The sequence below is a fragment of the Primulina eburnea genome, chromosome 1, assembly GCF_022965805.1.
Source record: "Primulina eburnea isolate SZY01 chromosome 1, ASM2296580v1, whole genome shotgun sequence".
NCBI classification, from domain to species: Eukaryota; Viridiplantae; Streptophyta; class Magnoliopsida; order Lamiales; family Gesneriaceae; genus Primulina; species Primulina eburnea.
The window spans coordinates 64709600-64728578 of record NC_133101.1 but is presented as its reverse complement, the minus strand read 5'-3'; the positions used below and the strand labels follow the sequence as shown (position 1 = coordinate 64728578).

At 35.1% G+C, this 18979-nt stretch overlaps 5 protein-coding genes and 1 pseudogene across 6 annotated transcripts; 4 read left to right on the top strand and 2 right to left on the bottom strand.

Moving 5' to 3' along the window:
- Positions 1 to 51: 51 nt before the first annotated feature.
- Positions 52 to 2642, bottom strand: LOC140842091 (ankyrin repeat-containing protein At2g01680-like). Its single transcript, XM_073209907.1, has 3 exons — positions 2174 to 2642; positions 1292 to 1701; positions 52 to 1190 (listed from the first exon to the last, which is right to left on the bottom strand). The coding sequence occupies exons 1-3, from the start codon at positions 2460 to 2462 to the stop codon at positions 318 to 320; spliced, it is 1572 nt and encodes a 523-aa protein (XP_073066008.1). The 5' UTR covers positions 2463 to 2642; the 3' UTR covers positions 52 to 317.
- Positions 2643 to 2945: 303 nt separating this feature from the next.
- LOC140814091 (probable calcium-binding protein CML25) lies at positions 2946 to 3818 on the top strand. Its single transcript, XM_073172964.1, has one exon. The coding sequence runs from the start codon at positions 3091 to 3093 to the stop codon at positions 3679 to 3681; it is 591 nt and encodes a 196-aa protein (XP_073029065.1). The 5' UTR covers positions 2946 to 3090; the 3' UTR covers positions 3682 to 3818.
- Positions 3819 to 4402: 584 nt separating this feature from the next.
- Positions 4403 to 7772, top strand: LOC140842072 (uncharacterized). Of its 2 annotated transcripts, none has more exons than XM_073209894.1 (5): positions 4403 to 4741; positions 5439 to 5605; positions 5893 to 6192; positions 6897 to 7160; positions 7297 to 7772. In XM_073209894.1, the coding sequence occupies exons 1-5, from the start codon at positions 4717 to 4719 to the stop codon at positions 7669 to 7671; spliced, it is 1131 nt and encodes a 376-aa protein (XP_073065995.1). In that variant the 5' UTR covers positions 4403 to 4716; the 3' UTR covers positions 7672 to 7772. The 2 variants fall into 2 exon arrangements, with proteins under 2 accessions (XP_073065995.1, XP_073065999.1); XM_073209898.1 differs by having other exon boundaries at positions 5396 to 5605.
- A 194-nt stretch (positions 7773 to 7966) lies between these two features.
- Positions 7967 to 8616, bottom strand: LOC140842083 (uncharacterized). Its single transcript, XM_073209903.1, has one exon. It carries the CDS (start codon positions 8321 to 8323, stop codon positions 8117 to 8119), a length of 207 nt encoding a protein of 68 aa, XP_073066004.1. The 5' UTR covers positions 8324 to 8616; the 3' UTR covers positions 7967 to 8116.
- Positions 8617 to 11413: 2797 nt separating this feature from the next.
- LOC140842063 (probable peroxygenase 4) lies at positions 11414 to 13643 on the top strand. The gene is made up of 6 exons (XM_073209886.1): positions 11414 to 11497; positions 11627 to 11722; positions 11886 to 11971; positions 12286 to 12380; positions 12872 to 12997; positions 13284 to 13643. The coding sequence occupies exons 1-6, from the start codon at positions 11467 to 11469 to the stop codon at positions 13429 to 13431; spliced, it is 582 nt and encodes a 193-aa protein (XP_073065987.1). The 5' UTR covers positions 11414 to 11466; the 3' UTR covers positions 13432 to 13643.
- Positions 13644 to 13736: 93 nt separating this feature from the next.
- LOC140842057 (plasmodesmata-located protein 7-like) lies at positions 13737 to 14757 on the top strand (annotated as a pseudogene).
- The last annotated feature ends 4222 nt before the right edge of the window (positions 14758 to 18979 follow it).

Below are 18979 nucleotides of genomic sequence, written 5' to 3'. Positions count from 1 at the left end.
CTTAAAAAAATTGCTAGGTTTTACGTTTTTTCTGTTCCTATGGGATAAGAATGAGCCCACAATTAGTTTCTTTCATATAAAACATAGATACTGGAAAACATACGAGTACATGAACAACTGGATTCGCAAACCAACTTAAACTCGGACTAATTTTTCATTGATTTTCCAAATCTACATCTTTGGCCTACGGCGGAAGCGTGGGGAAAAAAAACAAATAGACATCTACAACATCCCTCCAAGATTTACCCAGTGGTGTGTAAATTTGGGGAATTTATGCAACAAGTGACTGCAAAAACTAAGCCTCGCACTTATGACTCTCATAATGCATATATCTTATCATCAGAATTATAATCATCCAAATCAGAAATATTTGCGGAATATGACCATGAGAACGATTTGCTTCCGCTTGCTCGTCTGATCCGTCTCTGAGAATTGTTACCACATATTCCAAAATGCTGACGGAAAACGAAGTAACACAAACTAATTAAAGTCCCCACGAGAATCGGAGCCCCAACGACAGTTATCGTAGTCGCCATCCAAGAACTTTTCTTCCCCACGACGACAAAAGATATAGATAGAAACGCCCCACAAGTGCTGATACAGGCGGCCCACATCATCTTATTCACTACTGAGACTACTTGTTTTTGAGCTCTGGTTTCCCAAGCAATCAAAGTGATCTGAACGACTACTACAGAAAGTGACAAGAAAAGGGCAGTAGAATCTAAGAGACAGAATGCACGGAAAGCAACCGTTTCTGAAATTCGTGATTCGCCTACTTCTGGTCCGTCTGAAAGATACTGACCGGGCAAGTTAAATAGAGCAAGAAAAGCAATGGATGCCACAAGAACAGCAACGACCGTGACAGAGTTGATGGTATTTTGAACGGCTTCTCTATGGATTTTCTTGAGTTCTTTGGCGATTCCTGAGACTCGTCTCTGTGTTTTCTCGTTCTGTTTGATTTGGGAGTGGACTTCGTGCTTAATGTCACTAACGGTTCTTTTGAGTTCCATCGCTTCATCAGCTTGGCCTATGTGTCTTGCGTGCTTGGCACCAGCCTCGACCAGAGCTTCCTTGATTTCCAGAGCTGAGTCTCCGTATTGAAGTTTCTCTGCTATGTCCATCGCAGTTTCACGTTGAATATTTATGGCATTGACCTCGACATGTGCGTAAGTCAGTAAAAGTCCAACTATCTGAAATGGAAAAGCAATTTCTATGTTCAATAAGAACTCGATATAGAGTAAGGTAGTAGAATTTTCATGATAAGTATATACATACATCAATTAATATATACCTGAGAACGATTCTTCCGAGTGGCTATATGCAAAGCCATATTACCCTTTTTGTCCCGTTCATTTAATATCGAGTGATCAGCTTCCAGTAATTCATCTACCACAGATGTTTCCTGACCTTTAACAGCCATGTGCAAGGCAGTTTGGCCCTTCTTATCCTTGATGGGGACAATACCTGGATCCCTTTGGACGAGTGCTTTTACGATGTCTAACCTGCCATATCTGGCAGTTGTGTGCAATGGAGTTTTCCCATTTTTCCTAACAATCATCATCGAGCTCACATCTGCATCGAGTATCGCATTTACTACATCTACATGACCTTGGGAAGCAGCTGAATAGAGGGGGCTGGTGTTCGTTGAGTTGCAAACTTTGCAAAGCTCAGGCCACTTCTTCAGCAGTTCTTGAACAATTCCTAAACACCAGAAATCAGGACTTTCGTTATGTGGAAATATCGACAAAAGTTCCCAGACCAGTAGTTTTCGAGAAAAACGAAACTTAATTTGGCAAAAAAGATAAAAATAAAACATACACCGACACAAAAAGAAACATCCCGATCCAACTTCTCACAATCATGAATCTTCAATTTCGACAAAAAAAATAACAATAAGCAAACAATTCGGTATCAATTGCCATGTATGTCTCATCATTCAATGTCTAACCTAAACTCTCACTAATTTAGCTAACCATCCCTTTATCAATATAGAAACACCAAATAATTTCTGAAACTTTCTTAAAATTCAATCTGCAATAACTTCAAAATTATGCACAAACGCACACAAAATTAATCAAAAAGTATAACACATGAACACCAAGAAAATACTCCACGCATAAAAATTACAAGAAATTCCACTGACAAGGAGTAAGTAGGACAATTTTTTTTATACCCAAATGGCCTCTGGCAGCAGCGACATGGAAAGTATCCATATCCCCTTTAGCCCTCATCATAACAGTCTCCAAATCACAGAAACCTACCAAATAGTTGAAAACCTCAACAAAATTATTCTCTGCAGATACATACAAAGCAGTCTGCTTCTCATCATTTTGAAGGGCCATCAAAACAGAGAGATCAGACCCTTCATTCTGGACGATGCTCTTGAGGGATTCAAGGTCATTAGATCGAACGGCCGAGAAGAATGATTGGTGGGTTATGAATCTTAAAGATTTTGAATCCATTCACTAACTGTACTGTAATCAAGCAAAAAACACGCATAAACAAAGTAAAGTTTCGATCTTTGAACTGATTTTTTTGCTCTGTTTCTTGCTCCGTTCTGCTATGTCAAGGAGTAGATGTGAGTTTACGTGGAAGAGTGTAAAGGAGTCGTGATGGTGCTGAAAATGTACATGTGAAATGAGATAAAGTCAATCGTCTTGTTCAATTAAAGTTGGGAAAAAATTGACCCTTTTTAACTTTTTTCGATATGTGACGTGTTCCACTGAAATTTAATAGGTAGTAAATTAAATATTAGAGTCAATCACAATCTTACATGGAAATAAAAATATATGGATGATTGTATAATTAATTAACGATCAGATTTCTTCCTTGATTCATGTATCATGTTTGATATACCATGAATCTACGTCCATATGTGGGTGAAATTCAGAAATATCCGCCTAACATGGAAACACCACAAAAATTAATTTTATAAATACGAAAAATTAATGAACGTGTTAGCCTTGCAATCCAAAACAATCATTTATACAGACAGATTCGATCTCTTCGCCTCACATTGTTTCTTTCTCTCATCTTTCATTCAATCCCGACGACAACCTTTTTGTCGCTTGACTTCCTTTTATTTTGATCATGGGACTTAAATCATTATTCAATCGGAAGAAGAAACAACGCGGCGGTGGTGGGGAAGGACTACCACTCACGTCGGGGAATGTCGAACCCATAAACTCCAGATCATCGTCTCTGAGTTCCCGTGTCAGGATCGAGGAGGAGTTGGAGCAAGTTTTCAAGAAATTCGACGTCAATGGAGACGGAAAGATCTCTGCGTCCGAGCTGGGTTCTATAATGAGCAGCCTGGGGAACACCGCCACGGAGGAGGAACTGGACACCATGATCCGCGAGGTGGATTCGGACGGGGACGGGTTCATCAATTTGCAGGAATTCATCGAGTTGAACACCAAGGACATCGATCATGACGAGATCTTGGAGAATCTGAGGGACGCGTTCCAGGTGTTTGATATCGATAAAAACGGATCGATCTCAGCGGAGGAGCTGCAGGATGTGTTGATGAGCCTGGGAGAAGAATGCACGTTGGCTGAATGCAGGAAAATGATAAGCGGGGTGGATTCAGATGGGAATGGGGAGATCAGTTTCGAGGAGTTTAAGGTGATGATGACGATGGGATCTCGTTTTGATGCCGCCATGGAACCAAAGATTGACTGAGACAGAGATTATCTTCTTCCATATATTCCATTCGTTCTCTGTAATATTCTCTGCGATCGAGTATCTTTATTATTCAACGTTTGACCCTTCTTCAACCTTGTAGTATATGTAGAAGATAGCATTAAATTTGATTTTTATTCAAAAGCAAAAATTCCGTTCATTTATTTCTCAACCATTGTTTGCTACACTGTGAGATTTAGGACATCGATATTTACCTCAATTATATCGTAAGATTTTTTTATTCAATATTTGATGAGATTTTGACAAAATGAATTTTTGTATTGATTTTTTTTTATGATTTAAAATTTATTGTATAAATATTGATATACATGTAGCATCACTCAGTAATATAATTTTATTTATTAAGATAATGTTTAAAAACAGTTTTTTTACAAATTTTATAAAATTTTTAAAGTATTTACAAACGCTATTATAAAAAATATAAATTACATCTACTGAAAAAACGATAGAAACATAATGCTGACTTTAAAATACATAAATAAAAAAATAAATTCCGATTTTCAAGGATCTAAAACATATGATAACAATATAGTATTTTTGAGATGTGTTAAAAATTTAAATTTGACTAAAATATTAAGGTTGTTTTTGTTTTTAACATGTTTTCTCTAATGATCGAATAAGTGGGCCGAAAGCCAGACGGCCCATACCTCAAATGAACCCAACCCATCAGTGTAAATGATGTATCAGGTGCTGGACTAAAACATTGGCGAGTTGAAAAAGGAGTATGTCTGAGCCACATGATGCTAATGCCGGCCTCCTTAGTTTACACCCGCCCACTGACGAAGCGCGGCCGCGCGGTTGGTGCCGCTGCCACCGGACCTTATCAAATGGGTCCGAAGAGAAGGTGGGTTTGTGCACCAATCCATCAAGATTGCGCATTTAGAATCTGATCAGAATGAGTTGGGGCTCGGGCTCGTGGCTTCTAATGATATTCCGAAGGGTTCTGAACTCATTGCTCTACCTCACCGTATTCCTATTAAAATTGAAGACAAAAATGAGGACTTACCTATATTGATGAATTTAGCTCGACATATTCCTGGTATGTTTTTTTTCCGGGGAAATAAATTGACGTTCAATCTTTTGGGTTCTAGTGTCTCTATTGAACAATGCTAAGCGTATTTGATTGATGCCCCTTTTTGTGTTTATGTTGGAGTTATAGATAATGAAGTTATCGGTTGAATTAGTTTAGCGGGTTGTGCGGAAGCTATTTTTCCTTTGTACAGTTTGGCTTGTGTGTTTTGTATTTTCATTAGATACGGATAATATTTGAGTTTTATAGATTCATAAAAAGAAATCTTGACAAGCAATTTAATAAAAAAAAGTTGAATATTTTTCATTTATTAAGACGGGGATTGTGAGGTAATATCTTCTACCATCAATTGAAATTATATGAGTTTCATCAAGAATTTGTCGGTTGAAGTTTTGTGAGATCTTCGCTAGAAAGTTTGGTTATTTATAAAAGCTGGTGTAAGCTTAGAATCACCAGCTTGAACTTCTTATGAAAGTAGCCAGTAATATTTTATGTTTGTAGCACAATCGGGTATAGCTGCCGTGAATGCCTTAAATTCACACTCACTGGAAGGAGATCAATATCTAGAAGAGATATGTTTTCATTCTTTAAGCTTGTGTCGGATAGAGTGGACTAACCATGAAAGTGTGGTATAGTTTGGTAACTCTGTGCCTTATAAATTAGGCCATTGAATTTTCTTTATGGAGTGAATTGGAGCATTTGACAGAGGAACTGTGGGCTATGAAATTGGGCTTAAAGCTTCTCCATGAAAGAGGTAGAAAAGGTTCTTTCTGGTGTTCATACATCAGCAATCTTCCTGAAACTTATACCGTACCCATTTTCTTCCCTGGTGAGGATATCAAGAATCTGCAATACGCGCCTCTTCTTCATCAGGTACTTGAATATAGCCATGCATGTCCGCCCACATGCACGCGCGCACACACTTATATGTGCATGTGTGAGAAGTCAAACTTGATGAGAACTCAAGCCGTATATCATGACTAACAATCCCTGTTACATACTTACCATTCTTGCGTAGTCTCCTGAATTATCTCAAACTCGAGGGTTAATTTAGCAACGCTGTTGCTATTTTTGAATTCAGCCTCAATGTGCCAACAATGTTGTGAAAATGTGTGTAATGGGACCAAACATACTCAGTATTGTTTACTTCTCTTCCTCAGGTAAACAAGAGATGCCGGTTTCTTCTTGATTTTGAGAGATTATTGAAAAACGAACTTGAAAAAGTCGGATTGGATGATCGCCCTTTTGGTGGTCAAGATGTAGATGCATCATCACTTGGATGGGCGATGTCAGCTGTTTCATCTCGAGCATTCCGTCTTTATGGAGACGAACGTCCAGATGGAACCCATTTTGATGCACCAATGTTACTTCCACTTGTGGATATGTGCAACCACAGCTTCAACCCAAATGCCAAAATATTACAAGAGCAAGAACCGAACAACAAAAATATACTCGTTAAGGTGTGTCTTTCCTCTAACACAACCTATAACTCCCAACACCAATATATGTATAGTTGGCAACAGTCGTTCCTGCTAAGTTCGTACTTACCTATGTGGCATAAAGAAAGGTGTTTTTCAAACATTGTTGTGAATGGCTGTGGTCGGTGGTGGGGCAGTCAATGACCACCTACAGTATCGGCGCCTAGGTTGTTGAATATTTTTTTACTATTTTTATACATAACTATAAATAACCATGCAATATATACTTGTTATATGCATAAATTAATTTAATACAATTTTTACAAGGTTCAAATAAATGCAACTAACAAGATAATTTATAAAGATTCACTAAAAAATAATTTATTTTTAAATTGTACAAGAGCTAACCTAGTGGGCTGCGGCGGTTTGAGGCGGGGCTTGTGGCACTTGTGGGTGATTGGGTTGTCAATTATGTTTTGAAGAGAGTGTGCATAATATATTAATAACTAGGTTTTTTTAAATTTTGTTGACTTTTGATGCCCCGGCTCAGTTTCTGCATCCTGCAAAATAACCACCCTCGTCACCATTTAGAACTCTTTTTTAAAATAACGACTGAGCTGCAACCTTACAATCAACTTTACCTTTTCTTATAACGACAAGTACTTTGTTTTACATGCATGCTGCTTGTATGTTTATCAAAATTAAATTTTTTTTAGCTCCATGTTTTCTTGCTTGGTCACTACCAGGTCATTGCTGCAGAGCAGATTAAACAAGACGATGAATTAGTACTCAACTACGGCTGTTTGAATAATGATCTTTTTCTTTTAGATTATGGGTTCGTGATACCCTCGAACCCATATAACTGCATTGAACTCAAGTATGACGCAGCTCTTCTAGATGCAGCAAGCATCATTGCCGGGGTCTCTGCCCCAAATTTCTCTTCACCATCATCATGGCAGCAACAAATTCTACACCATCTAAATTTGGGTGGAGAAAAGTCTGATCTCAAGGTATATGATTTAATCATTTTATCTTTTAATCGTCCTTTCACCATATTTCCTCTAGTAATGACCCCTTATCTCCTGCGCAAACGTTCATATTTTGACCGACATGTAGTAAAACAAAATTATGCCTTTCTACTGAAAGGTGAGGATAGGAGGATCAGAGATAGTGGAGGGACGTCTTTTAGCCGCCTTACGAGTTCTCCTATCTACGGATAAAGAAGCTGTCGAGAAACTTGATTTAGATACACTTAAATCTCTACCTTCGGAGGCTCCTCTTGGAATCCCGACTGAAGTAGCTGCTCTACGAACTGTCATTGCTCTATGTGCCATCGCTCTGGAACACTTCCCAAGTAAAATCACGGAAGACGAAACCATTTTGAAGAAGAACATCTCTATAACGACTGAGTTGGCTGTTCGGTATAGAATCCAGAAGAAGTTTGTCATTATTGATGCTATGAGGGACCTTACAAGGAGAGTGAAGCAACTATCGTCCAAGGAATCTATCGCAGTGCAATAGCTCTGTACTATGTGGGACGTTCATGGGATTCACGAGACTCGTTGAAATATTCCATTGTTGTGGTTTCTTTTAATGCTTGTTTCTATTTTTTTCGTGTATTTGGAGTTGAGCAGACATCAAAGCACTTGTTTTCTAATAGATAATGGAACTCAATACAAAAAATACATGGTGCTTGTTCATGGTTACCAGTTATAAAGAAAAACAAGATTTTAAGTACGTGTGTATCCTGCAAGCTTAGCTGACGGAGATGCTTAAAATAATCATTCGACAAAATTATGAAGTTATTCTTATACCGTAGCATATAACAGATTCTTCGTAATTTATTCAGATATAATATATATATTACATCTAAAAACCCAGAAAAAAGAAACTAAGAAAGAAAACGAGAACCAAGAACCTAACTATAACAATCCAACCAAGAAAATCCACCGACTCATCCATACTCTTAACAGTTGCCGACGGGGATTGACGGCCTCTTGGTCAATCCCAGAGGCGACCTTGACCGTTGCTGGCGGAGGGCCGGCGGCGGACGTGTCTCCGGCGGCTGCAACTCCAAGCTGTTGATCTTCTCCATCTCTTGCTTAATTTTTCTAACTTGGCTATGAACTCCTACTCCTTTGTATCCATCTTCTGTTTGTTCCATGTTAGGCATTCTAGAGAGAAATGATCACACCTTCTGCACCAAAATTCTAACCTCTAATTTGCTCGAGTATTAGGATGTTTTTATATGTGAAAAATGGGACATGATTTCTCCATGAGTTGAGTTGGGATAATTGGTAAGCTAACTATTATTCGATTAGGTGCCCGAAAGAGCAGATTTTATGGGGTCCATAAATACCCTTTGACTCGACCAAGAAAACAAAAAAATTTGAATTCAAAATTTTCGAGAACAAGATGATTTAGGTGTTCCTAAGAAAATCAAACAAGAAACGATCTTTTGCGTTTACATCTTTGACCAATGTGAAAAGTCTTTTAGAGTTTTGTGGTGAGATTTCCATTGGTCAAACCGGTGGATGATTTGTTGGCAAGTTTTCTATGGAGCAAATTTCAAATATATGTATCACGTGTCCAAATACTAAATAAAACCTCAAAAATGTCAAAAAGAGCAAAAGGGGTAGGTGGCCAAAACTACCCATCCCTATTTCCGAGCAAATGGGTAACAAAAGAAAACTACTTAGAAGCTTTAGCTACATTAAATAATATTTTTAATCTATTTTGATTTGTTGCCATTGATCTTGATCTTTCTCTATCAACAATCTCAAATGGAAAGTGAAAGTAGCGTGTTCCGTAGAAAATTTTAAAAATTCAAAGTTTTTTTTATAAAAAAAATATTATAATGAAAATTATTAATTTTTAACTTGAAATGAGAGGATAAAATAGTCAAATGTAAAGAAAAATAAAATATATAGAATTGATGGTTAGAGAGTGTTTTGAGAATTTAAAAAAAAATTGTAGTCATGCCAAAATTAATTAGAAAAGAGAGTTAATTTGACTTTAAATTTTTTTTGTCGATTATGTGCTTATAATTTTTAAAGTGGTCAAAATATGATCAAAAGAATGAACCTAAATAAAATTTTAAGGTTTTGGATCTATATTTTTTTTAAAAAAAAAATTCGTCTACTGTCACAACCAAATATTATTATTCATCCTCGTTTTTTACATATTCAATCTCACCCATAATTTTTTGTTTTTGTTTTTGAAACTGAAGCCCAACTTTTGAGCCATCGACCCAGAAATCAGCCTAAAGTAATGTTCCCATTCTGAAGAGGCCCATTAGTAGCATATGCTAAGCTGTTTCAGCACAATTTCTACGGCCTTTATTAGTTCCACTCCTCTGCTCTCTCCAATATTTCTTTTTTTTTTTTTCTTTTTTCAATCTTTTTAAGTAGGATCGCTCAAGTAACCACCTCTCATATCCGATAACATCGTAGGTTTTGTTTTATCAACATCCGATTCGTTTTGAGCCTCCAATTTTTTTCGAAATGCTAACGAGGTTCAATGAACCAGCGGAAAGGCTCTCAAAGGCATGCGCGTAGCATCGGCGGACTCATATGATAAAGCTGTAATAGAGATATAATGAAAAATAACGTTTTTTTAATGAGTCGAGATATTTCATAAAGTTGATACGTGAGACCGTCTTATAAAAGTTGCTCCAAAAATTTAAATGTCCAAATTTTAAAGAATAATAGCATCTCGATATACTTCTTACCAAATTTGTAGTCGTAGGATGCAATGTTTCGCTAGTTTTGCAAAACTTGTATACGACAAACAGCTTTCAAACCAAATTTGATGTAGGGCCAATATAGTTCAATCTCTATTCAGTACGAACCGAACATCATCTTTCCCCACATAGCTATAAAATAAGAGAAACAAATATCAAGGAATTTAATGCCAAATTTCCTTCAAGTTCCTGGTTATTGGCCCTGAAGTCTCCCGGCGGCCTATGGTACTTCTCTATTCCTAAATTTCGAACATTTGATCCCTTAATTCAAGATTCTCTCGCCATATTAATTTAATAATAATATTTTCAAACAATAATTAACCTTTAAATCCCAATATTAAGAACACTTGATAATAAAAATAATACCATGAATTTTGGGGTATCGAAAAAACCAAACGCATTGTAATGTTTTAAGCAAATATATATTTTCATTTGCTTCCACGTTTACGTAATCCATCTATAATAATAATAATAAAAATATAGCAAATCAACAAAGTTGAACTTAATAAAAAGAAAAGTATCGTTTTTCTGGTTAAAAAAAGATTGTTCGCAGATATATGGTATTTGATTCTTTCAATATAATTTCATAATTTATATTTTGTTTTTTCAAATACTGACTTTATTCCCTTAAAGAATTTGTCCCCTTCTGTATTTTTTCAAAAAAAAAAAAAAAAAAAATTCTAAAGCGCACACAATAATATAAATTTTGTCAATTTATTTAAAGCTTTAATTGTAAAGCTCCCACGAAGAGTAAAATCAGTTTATTTAACAGCCTTACTCCAAGGAAAAGGAACCATTTTCTATGCTTTACTCCTACTTCTTTCAACATTATATTCCTTTTCTCACTTCTTTAACCATTCCAAACAAATAAATTACTCAACCAATTAGAAATTTTTAAAATAAATATCGAGAAATTCATTTGTATAACTAAATTCACATTCCTCTTTTTAATAAAAATATGTAATGTTGAAGTAATTTAATTTAGAGTGGGTCTCTTGTGAGACGGACTCATGAATCTTTATATGTGAGACGAGTCAACTTTGCCGATATTCACAATAAAAAGTAATACTTTTAACATAAAAACTAATAATTTTTCATTGAAGACCCAAATAAGAGATCCGTCTCACAAAATACAATTCATGACACCGTCTCACATAAGTTTTTGCCAATTAACTTGTTTTTATTATTATATTTTTTTAATCTTCATACAAACTAAATAAAACCTAAATGATATAGATAAAAACTTGTGTGAGACGGTCTCACGGGTCGTGTTTTGTGAGACAGATATTTTATTTGGGTCATCCATGAAAAAATATTACTTTTTATGCTAAGAGTATTAATTTTTATTGTGAATATCATTAGGATTGACCCGTCTCACAGATAAAAATTCGTGAGATCGTCACAAAAGAGACCTACACAATTATATATGTGGGATCCGTCCATATATATTCCGTAACAAATACCCTTTAATTTCCCTATATAAGTAGCCCAAACAAAATACCCACAGAGCACCTGATTCTTTCCATCTCTTCTTCTCTGTCAATTAATCTATCTTGTGTTTTTCATCAGCTTCAATGGGTGTGGATTTGGATTCTTTTTCAAGCAGTTGCGTTGATGAACAAGGCATAGATATAATATATATATATATATACTTTCTTCCTCGTTGAATTTTTTTATTTGTTTGTTTGATTCTTTTAACTCGATTTAATATATCGATTACTATACTGCGTGCAGCGATGGAAAACAACAACCTGAATGTTCTGCAGAAGCATATCATGTTCTTTGATCGGGATAATGATGGGATAATTTATCCCTCGGAAACTTTTCAAGGTCCATTTCATTTGGAAATAACAAATCTTTAATTTGTTTATGCTACGTACGAAAACATATTTCACATGAGTGAAGATTAAAAGAACAAATGTACATGAAAGAGACTGATGAATAATTAGCTGAATTTTCGAATCTTATTAAATTACTTTAATCGAATGTACAGGTTTTCGAGCTGTTGGATGTGGGATTTTTCTCTCTTCGCTGGCTTCTCTATTCATCAACGTTTCTTTGAGTCGGAAGACAAGACCGGTAACTCTTTACCTACTTAATTTTTTACCGTTCGATTTATTGAAAATAATAATAAAAAATATTTAATGATATGTTGTAAAGTAGGTGGAAGAGGTTAACTGAACGATAGAAATAGAAGGCCATTTAATTCATCATATGTTGGAACTGAATTTTCATATAATATCTCCTCAAATCCAGCGATGGAAAATGAATATTGATCGAGTCTGAGAAGATAAAACTAGAGAAAAATAACATTTTGAAGAAATTATTCAAAACAATTACGACTTGGATATTTATAATTAGGAACTTAATATATATGATTTTGTTGGTGGTAGGGTAAACCCTTTTCATTTAAATTCCCGATTGAGGTGAAGAACATTCAGTTGGCCAAGCATGGAAGTGATTCTGGCGTGTATGACAAGCAAGGAAGGTTAGCAAATTCTACTCTTACACTGCATGCCACTACAAAAAATTACTCTTACATAAGTGTTTTTTTTTTTTTTTTTCAATTTTAAGAGCGGTTTTTAACCGCTCCAGCACTTGTACCACCGGAGGAGGGCTGTTTCCCTAATGGCTATGAATGGCTTGCAAAATCGCTCATGTAATACTGCATAAGTCAACATCATGTTAGAAAATGAATAAAATTGCCAAAAAAGAAAGAGCGTATTAAAATTGAAATTAGATAACATCACCAAGATATCTACACAACACCGAATCGGAATTTCTCCTTTTTATTATCATGAGTAATTAATATTTATCACATGAGCAAAATTTTTATTTTCTAGAAACCTACAATGAACTTTTTTGATACTGACAAAAGATGCGCATATTTGATATATATAAGTTATAACCCAGATAAAGATAACTCTCTTATCAGTGTAGTTAGGTGATTGTCTATTTTTCTTGTCGACTGTTTTTAAGGTTCGTGTCATCCAAGTTTGAGGAGATATTTGCGAAGCATGCAGTTGCTCGCCCAGATTCCTTGACTTCAAAAGAATTGGAAAGTTTCATCAAATCTAATAGAGAGCCCAAAGATTATGCTGGATGGTATGTATTATGTGGAAAATGTTATATGTACAATTAGGATTACAAATCAGCATACAAAATACATTTGAAATTACAAAATTATTTTTGCATTTTATTTTGAAAACTTTTCAAAAAGACATTTATGATATTTTTGTCATTTCATATACACTTTGTAACCCTAAAACCTCATTATACATGTAGCACAACCTGTATTTTGTAGATATGAAAGAAAATTCAACTTTAGAAAAAACATAATAAAAATTCTCGGATTCTTAAAACGGTGGATCGATCGATCGATCAAATTCAGGTTGGCTGCGTATGTAGAATGGAACATTTTGTACATGCTTTGCAAGGACAAAAACGGGTTGTTACATAAAGATGTGGTTCGAAACGCGTTTGATGGAAGCTTGTTTGAAAGAATGGCCGAGGAAAGAAGCATCAAAGAGGCCAAGTGATTACGAGAATTATGAACAGTGACAAATCAATATATGCAAGGACCATATATATCATGAAGATGAATAAAACTAAAGTAAATTGATTTGGATATATTGTACTATTTCTTCATTCTTGATTTTTGTCATAATTATAGTTTGCCCATAAATGAATTGCTCATTACGTGTTGCAAAACAAAACAGATTTTTAGGAATTCAGTATTTTATCTCGCCGATTCCTTTGTTAATTGCCTGTTATTTATGGGGAAAATGCATATTTAAATGGGAACTTTAATTTCCAATATACGACGATTGGACGAATGATACGATTGGCTGCTTCAATGTGGAATGTGGCTCTCCCACACTGCTTAATATAAAAATTTTCTCGCCAACCCAACTCCTTCCCACATCCACATCAATCGACATGCATGCTAGATTTCCGTCTCCCACTTTAATTTCTGTGTGTTTCGTATTGATACTTCTTTCACTCTTCCCAGACTCTTCAGATTCTTCGCTACAATCCTTAACATACATCGGCTGTTCCCAGCAAAGGTACATCTCTGGCACCCCTTACGAATCCAACGTTAACTCCATCCTCGTCTCTCTGGTTAATTCCGCCACCTCCACAAATTTCAACAATTTTAAGATTTCACTCCCCGGCTCCACCCAGAGCGACGTCGTCTACGGCCTCTTCCAGTGCCGCGGCGACCTGACCAGTTCCGACTGCCACCAATGCGTCGCCAACGCTGTCAGTCGACTTGGCAGCCTCTGCGGCAGCGCTTTTGGTGGTGCGTTGCAGTATGAAGGGTGTTTCATCAAGTATGACAATATTCCATTCTTGGGTGGTCGAGGACAAAACGGTGGTTTACAGTAAATGTGGCCCGTCGATCGCAGGGGATACCGATGTGTTGACCCGGAAAGATGCTGTGCTTGCTTATCTGACGGGTGCGGGGCAGTACTTTCGGGTTGGCGGGTCGGGTGAAGTTCGGGGTATGACTCAGTGTGTGCAGGATTTGACTACCGGGGAGTGTCAAGATTGTTTATCGGAAGCGATCCAACGTCTGAAAAACGAGTGTGGGGATTCATCATGGGGGCATATGTACTTGGGAAAGTGCTATGCTCGGTACTCGGAGAGTGGGTACACCTCCCGGGGCGGCGACAAGCTTCGCCGCCGTGGGTGGTGGTTCACCGTTATTTTTAATCTTTTTACCTTCTCTTCGATTTTTATGTCTCTAATTCCATGAAGTAGCTACTTCTGATCGATAAGTAATTTCAAATTAAGTTTTGGGGATGAAATAAGTTTTGAATATTTTTCTTTGTTAACAATATATTTGGTGTGACTTTGTTCGATTTTAGAATTCATGTTTATTATTTTTTTCACATCATATATATATATTTTTTAAATTAACTTTCCTCTGGGTTTTGGTCCTAAGTAGTCACAAATTTTTGCAGTTGATGAGAACACGTTAATTACAGCATAAACCTTTGTATTATTAAAGTAGTAGATCGACTTGAAAAAGAAGTCAAAATAAAGGGAAAAAGCCTTTGTTCTCTTTTCCTTTATCCGGCCACGCTTTAAAGATCATGGTGGAGATTGAATGCGGCCACAACCATTTCTATTTTTCGAGATTTAATTTTCTTGAAAATCCTCATAAATAAAATCTTATAACCAATTTTTTTTTTTTTCAGGAAGATTACAAAAGTATTAAATAAAAAAAAGAGGGACAAAAAATAAAATAAAATAAAATAAAATGATAAATTAATCTTTCATTAATGGTGACATGATCATAAAGAAGTAATATTGTTTTAAACAATAGTAAAGCAACGAATTTTCGGTGAAATCATGGCCACATAATGCACTATCAATGGTGTTTGTTTTACAAAAGCACTTCTTAAAAGTAGATCGCACAAAATTTATATACGAGACAATCTCACAAATTTTTTTGTGTTTTTTCTTTTCAATTCGGGATCGATTTTATAGTTTCCGGATTACTATGTAAACAATCCACCCCTGCGTACTAGTATCATAATTGAATTAAAACATATTTTTTATAATTAAAATATAATTTTATATATGTACATAAATAATTAAATAATATATACATTATTTAAAGTCTTATTGGATTCATTTTAAAAGGATTTTATATCCCAAAAATTATCTCTACGTTCCTAAATAATTTATACAAAAACTAATGTGAGAACGGTTCAATTTTGTGTCTCCGACCGGGTCAAATTCATAAAAAGTATTACTTATGTAAAAAATATTGTGTTTCATGGTAGGTATAGACCATATTGATCTATCTTATGAATGAATGGATCTCAATTGAAACCGTCTCACGGATCCTAATCTGTGAGACGGGTAAACCCTACTCATATTCACGATAAAAAGTGATACCCTTATCATAAAAAATAATATTTTTTAATGGAAAACACAAATAAGATATCCGTCTCACAAATACGATCCGTGAGACCGTCTCACACAAGTTTTTACTCTTACACCGAATATAGACTTATGAGATCATCTCACATACAAGCTCAAAGATTTGAACAATAAAACAACGCATACCAACAAACACTAATTACAAATTAATTGTTGGCCCTTTTCGTATGACCATATGGAGACCCTACGTACCCAATATATATAGATGAAATTATTTATATGTAGGAAGCTTGGATAATACATTCAAAGGATCATCTTTCTCGTGTTTAAATGAATTAAATAAAATAGAATCAAGAAATTGAACGACTTCCACCTCCAACTTCCCTCATTTATAACTGGCTGTGAGCTGGGTCGAATCTATAAAATTAATTTGTTTTTCCCTTTTTTTCACACTGGACATGAGTGTTTTGTTTTGACACATGATTGAATCCACACATTTTTTTTTATTGTCGGAGATATTTATATCATTGGCGTAGAAACGAATTGCCTATAATTTATTTTCAAAATATCTGTCTTTTACTGTTTGGTTTTTTTATAGACGAATTTATTCAATAATTTATGGAAATTAATAAAAAGTAAGTTATTAAAAGTAGTAGCTCAGTCTAGCTAGCGCGCATAAATCTACGTCGGAAAAGCCAAATAATATATTATTTAAATAAAAGTAGCCTCAGAGCTTTTCTGATATTCAGCCACGAGTCACCAAATTATTAATTGTGACAAGTAATTTGATTGTCTATTATTTTTAATTAAGAACGATATTCAGCCACGAGTCACCAAATTATTAATAAAAAAAAACGTGGTTTTCAAAAGTCACTGGCAAGTAATTAATGTTTCCTTTCATCTTCCATATGACTCTCATCAAAAAGTCCTCGCCAAATTAATGTTTCCATTAATCCTACAACAGTGATTGATAAAACAAGATATATCATATAAAATCTTGCATTTTGTAATGAAATTATTATATCGGATAATTTTATCAATATAGTCTTAATTATAGTACGATCGTCCCTACGATAGGTCTTATTTTGGCTCAATATTAATGATAAAAGATCTCCAGAATTGGATTTACGTATTAAATGAATTATTATTATTTTTTGGTAGAGAATGGATGTACATTACTGAATTTAAATTAAACAATAAAAAATTTTAAAAAGTTGAAAGAAAATTTTGATTCTTTACTTTAAAATATAACGTCTATGTTACAATATAATGTCACTCCCTGATTATTGTTTTAGGTTGACACACTGTTGCAAGGTGCTATTTCAACCTTTAGCCATGATAGGGAGACTTGTAACCACTTAGGCTGTAGACCGGGTTGACCAAATTTTATTTTTTTATTAGTATGTATTATTTTTTGATTTAGCCCAGTGATCCAAATTACATTTGGCTTAAAAAATGATTTCTCAACCCATACTCCAAAGTCCATACTTGATAATTGATTATTATCCAAAGAAAAAAAAAATGAAGGCACACGATTTATGTTGCAGACTTACAGAAGCAGAACATTTCAATGTTCAAAACCTCCTCCCAAGTCCCAACCCATCGTATTGCTCATTTCCTCTCCCATCATCAGCTGCCACACCATCTTATCCCGGAGTTCCGACCACCGTCGCAAGACCAGCCATCGAGAGCCCCAAGCTTTGCACCTTCTTTGGTTCTTCCTATGCCGAATCGAAGAAGAAGCCTCTCGATTTCAGCTCATGTTCTTGCGTTCGATTGTTGCTCGATTTAGATAATGATCTTACTTCATTTTATTTGTAGTTAGTGGTGTCGTGGTGTTGGAAAACTTTGGGCCACTTTGTGCCGTTTCCAACCATTTTTCTTAGCGTGACCAATAATTTCGGCTACATTTCTGACGAGTTCTATCATTGCGAAACCACAGGCTTTTCGATTTTGAGGTATTGAGCTCGATGAATCCAAGTCCTTGGATCCATTGCAAGCAGCTGAAAATTAGGATTTTAATCACTCTGATGCAATTCTTTTTCGACTCCAACTAGCATTAGTTGCAGTAGCTGAAAAGTATATCTCTATATGGTTTTTCTTTTAAAATTAGACGGCTATTATCAATCTTGTTACGTCTTCTTCCAAGCGCAATGCCGAGTTATAATCTTATCAGTTAATGAAATTGCACGTGCTGTTGTTGCTGGTGGATGCGAGACTGGGCGAGGAGCTAATCAGATTGGTACTTTGCATCGAGCATGTACTACTCGTTGGAGCTCCCATTTTATTTCTATTTGTAGCTTGATAGATATGTATGATACAACTATTAATGTGCTCGAAAACATTATCATTGATGGCAGCTCTACTTCAATGCACGGGGAAGTTGGTGGTTCATTAATAGTGATAAAGTCTTTTGATTTCATTTTTATTTTACATTTGATGCATAAAATTATGGAAATCACAAATTTGCTTTGTTGTGCCTTGCAACAAAAATCTCTTGATATCATAACTTCAGTGGATTTGGTTTCTACAACTAAAGAACTTTTCCTGAGATTGAGAAATGATGGCTTTGATATTTTTCTTTCGTATGTAAAATAATTTTGCATAAGATTAGATGTCGATATACCATAGATGAGTTCTCATTGTAAGCATTCTAGTTGTTCATGCCCGAAAAACGATACCATCACAGTTGAACATCACTTTCATTATGATATATTTAATGTTGCAATAGATTTTCAGTTGGAAGAGTTAAACTCTAGATTCAGTGATGAGACAGTTAAATGAATGGTTTAGACGTTTTTTTTTGTACTTCATTAATTTTTCTTGCAGGATGATGAAGATATAATATTACATGTTCAATGATTTGTCGGTTTTCCTGAATCTTACGAGTTCAATAACAAATATATTGAAAATCTTGTTAATGAGAAATTTTTTGAGGTTACGATAAACATGTATCATAGCTATGATTTGTGTTGTTATGGATTATTTTGTTTTTTGTTAAAAAAATTTAGTCCGAGTAGATTTCAAATCCTGGCTGCGGACACTGTCAACAAGATTGTCCATTAGCAACTTACTTAAATATTTATATACATTTCTAATACAAGATGTAATCATAATCCTTATATGATCAATTAAGGTGGTTTGAATTTCACTTTAGGTTCTATAATTTGTCCAAAATTTTAAAAAGAAAAA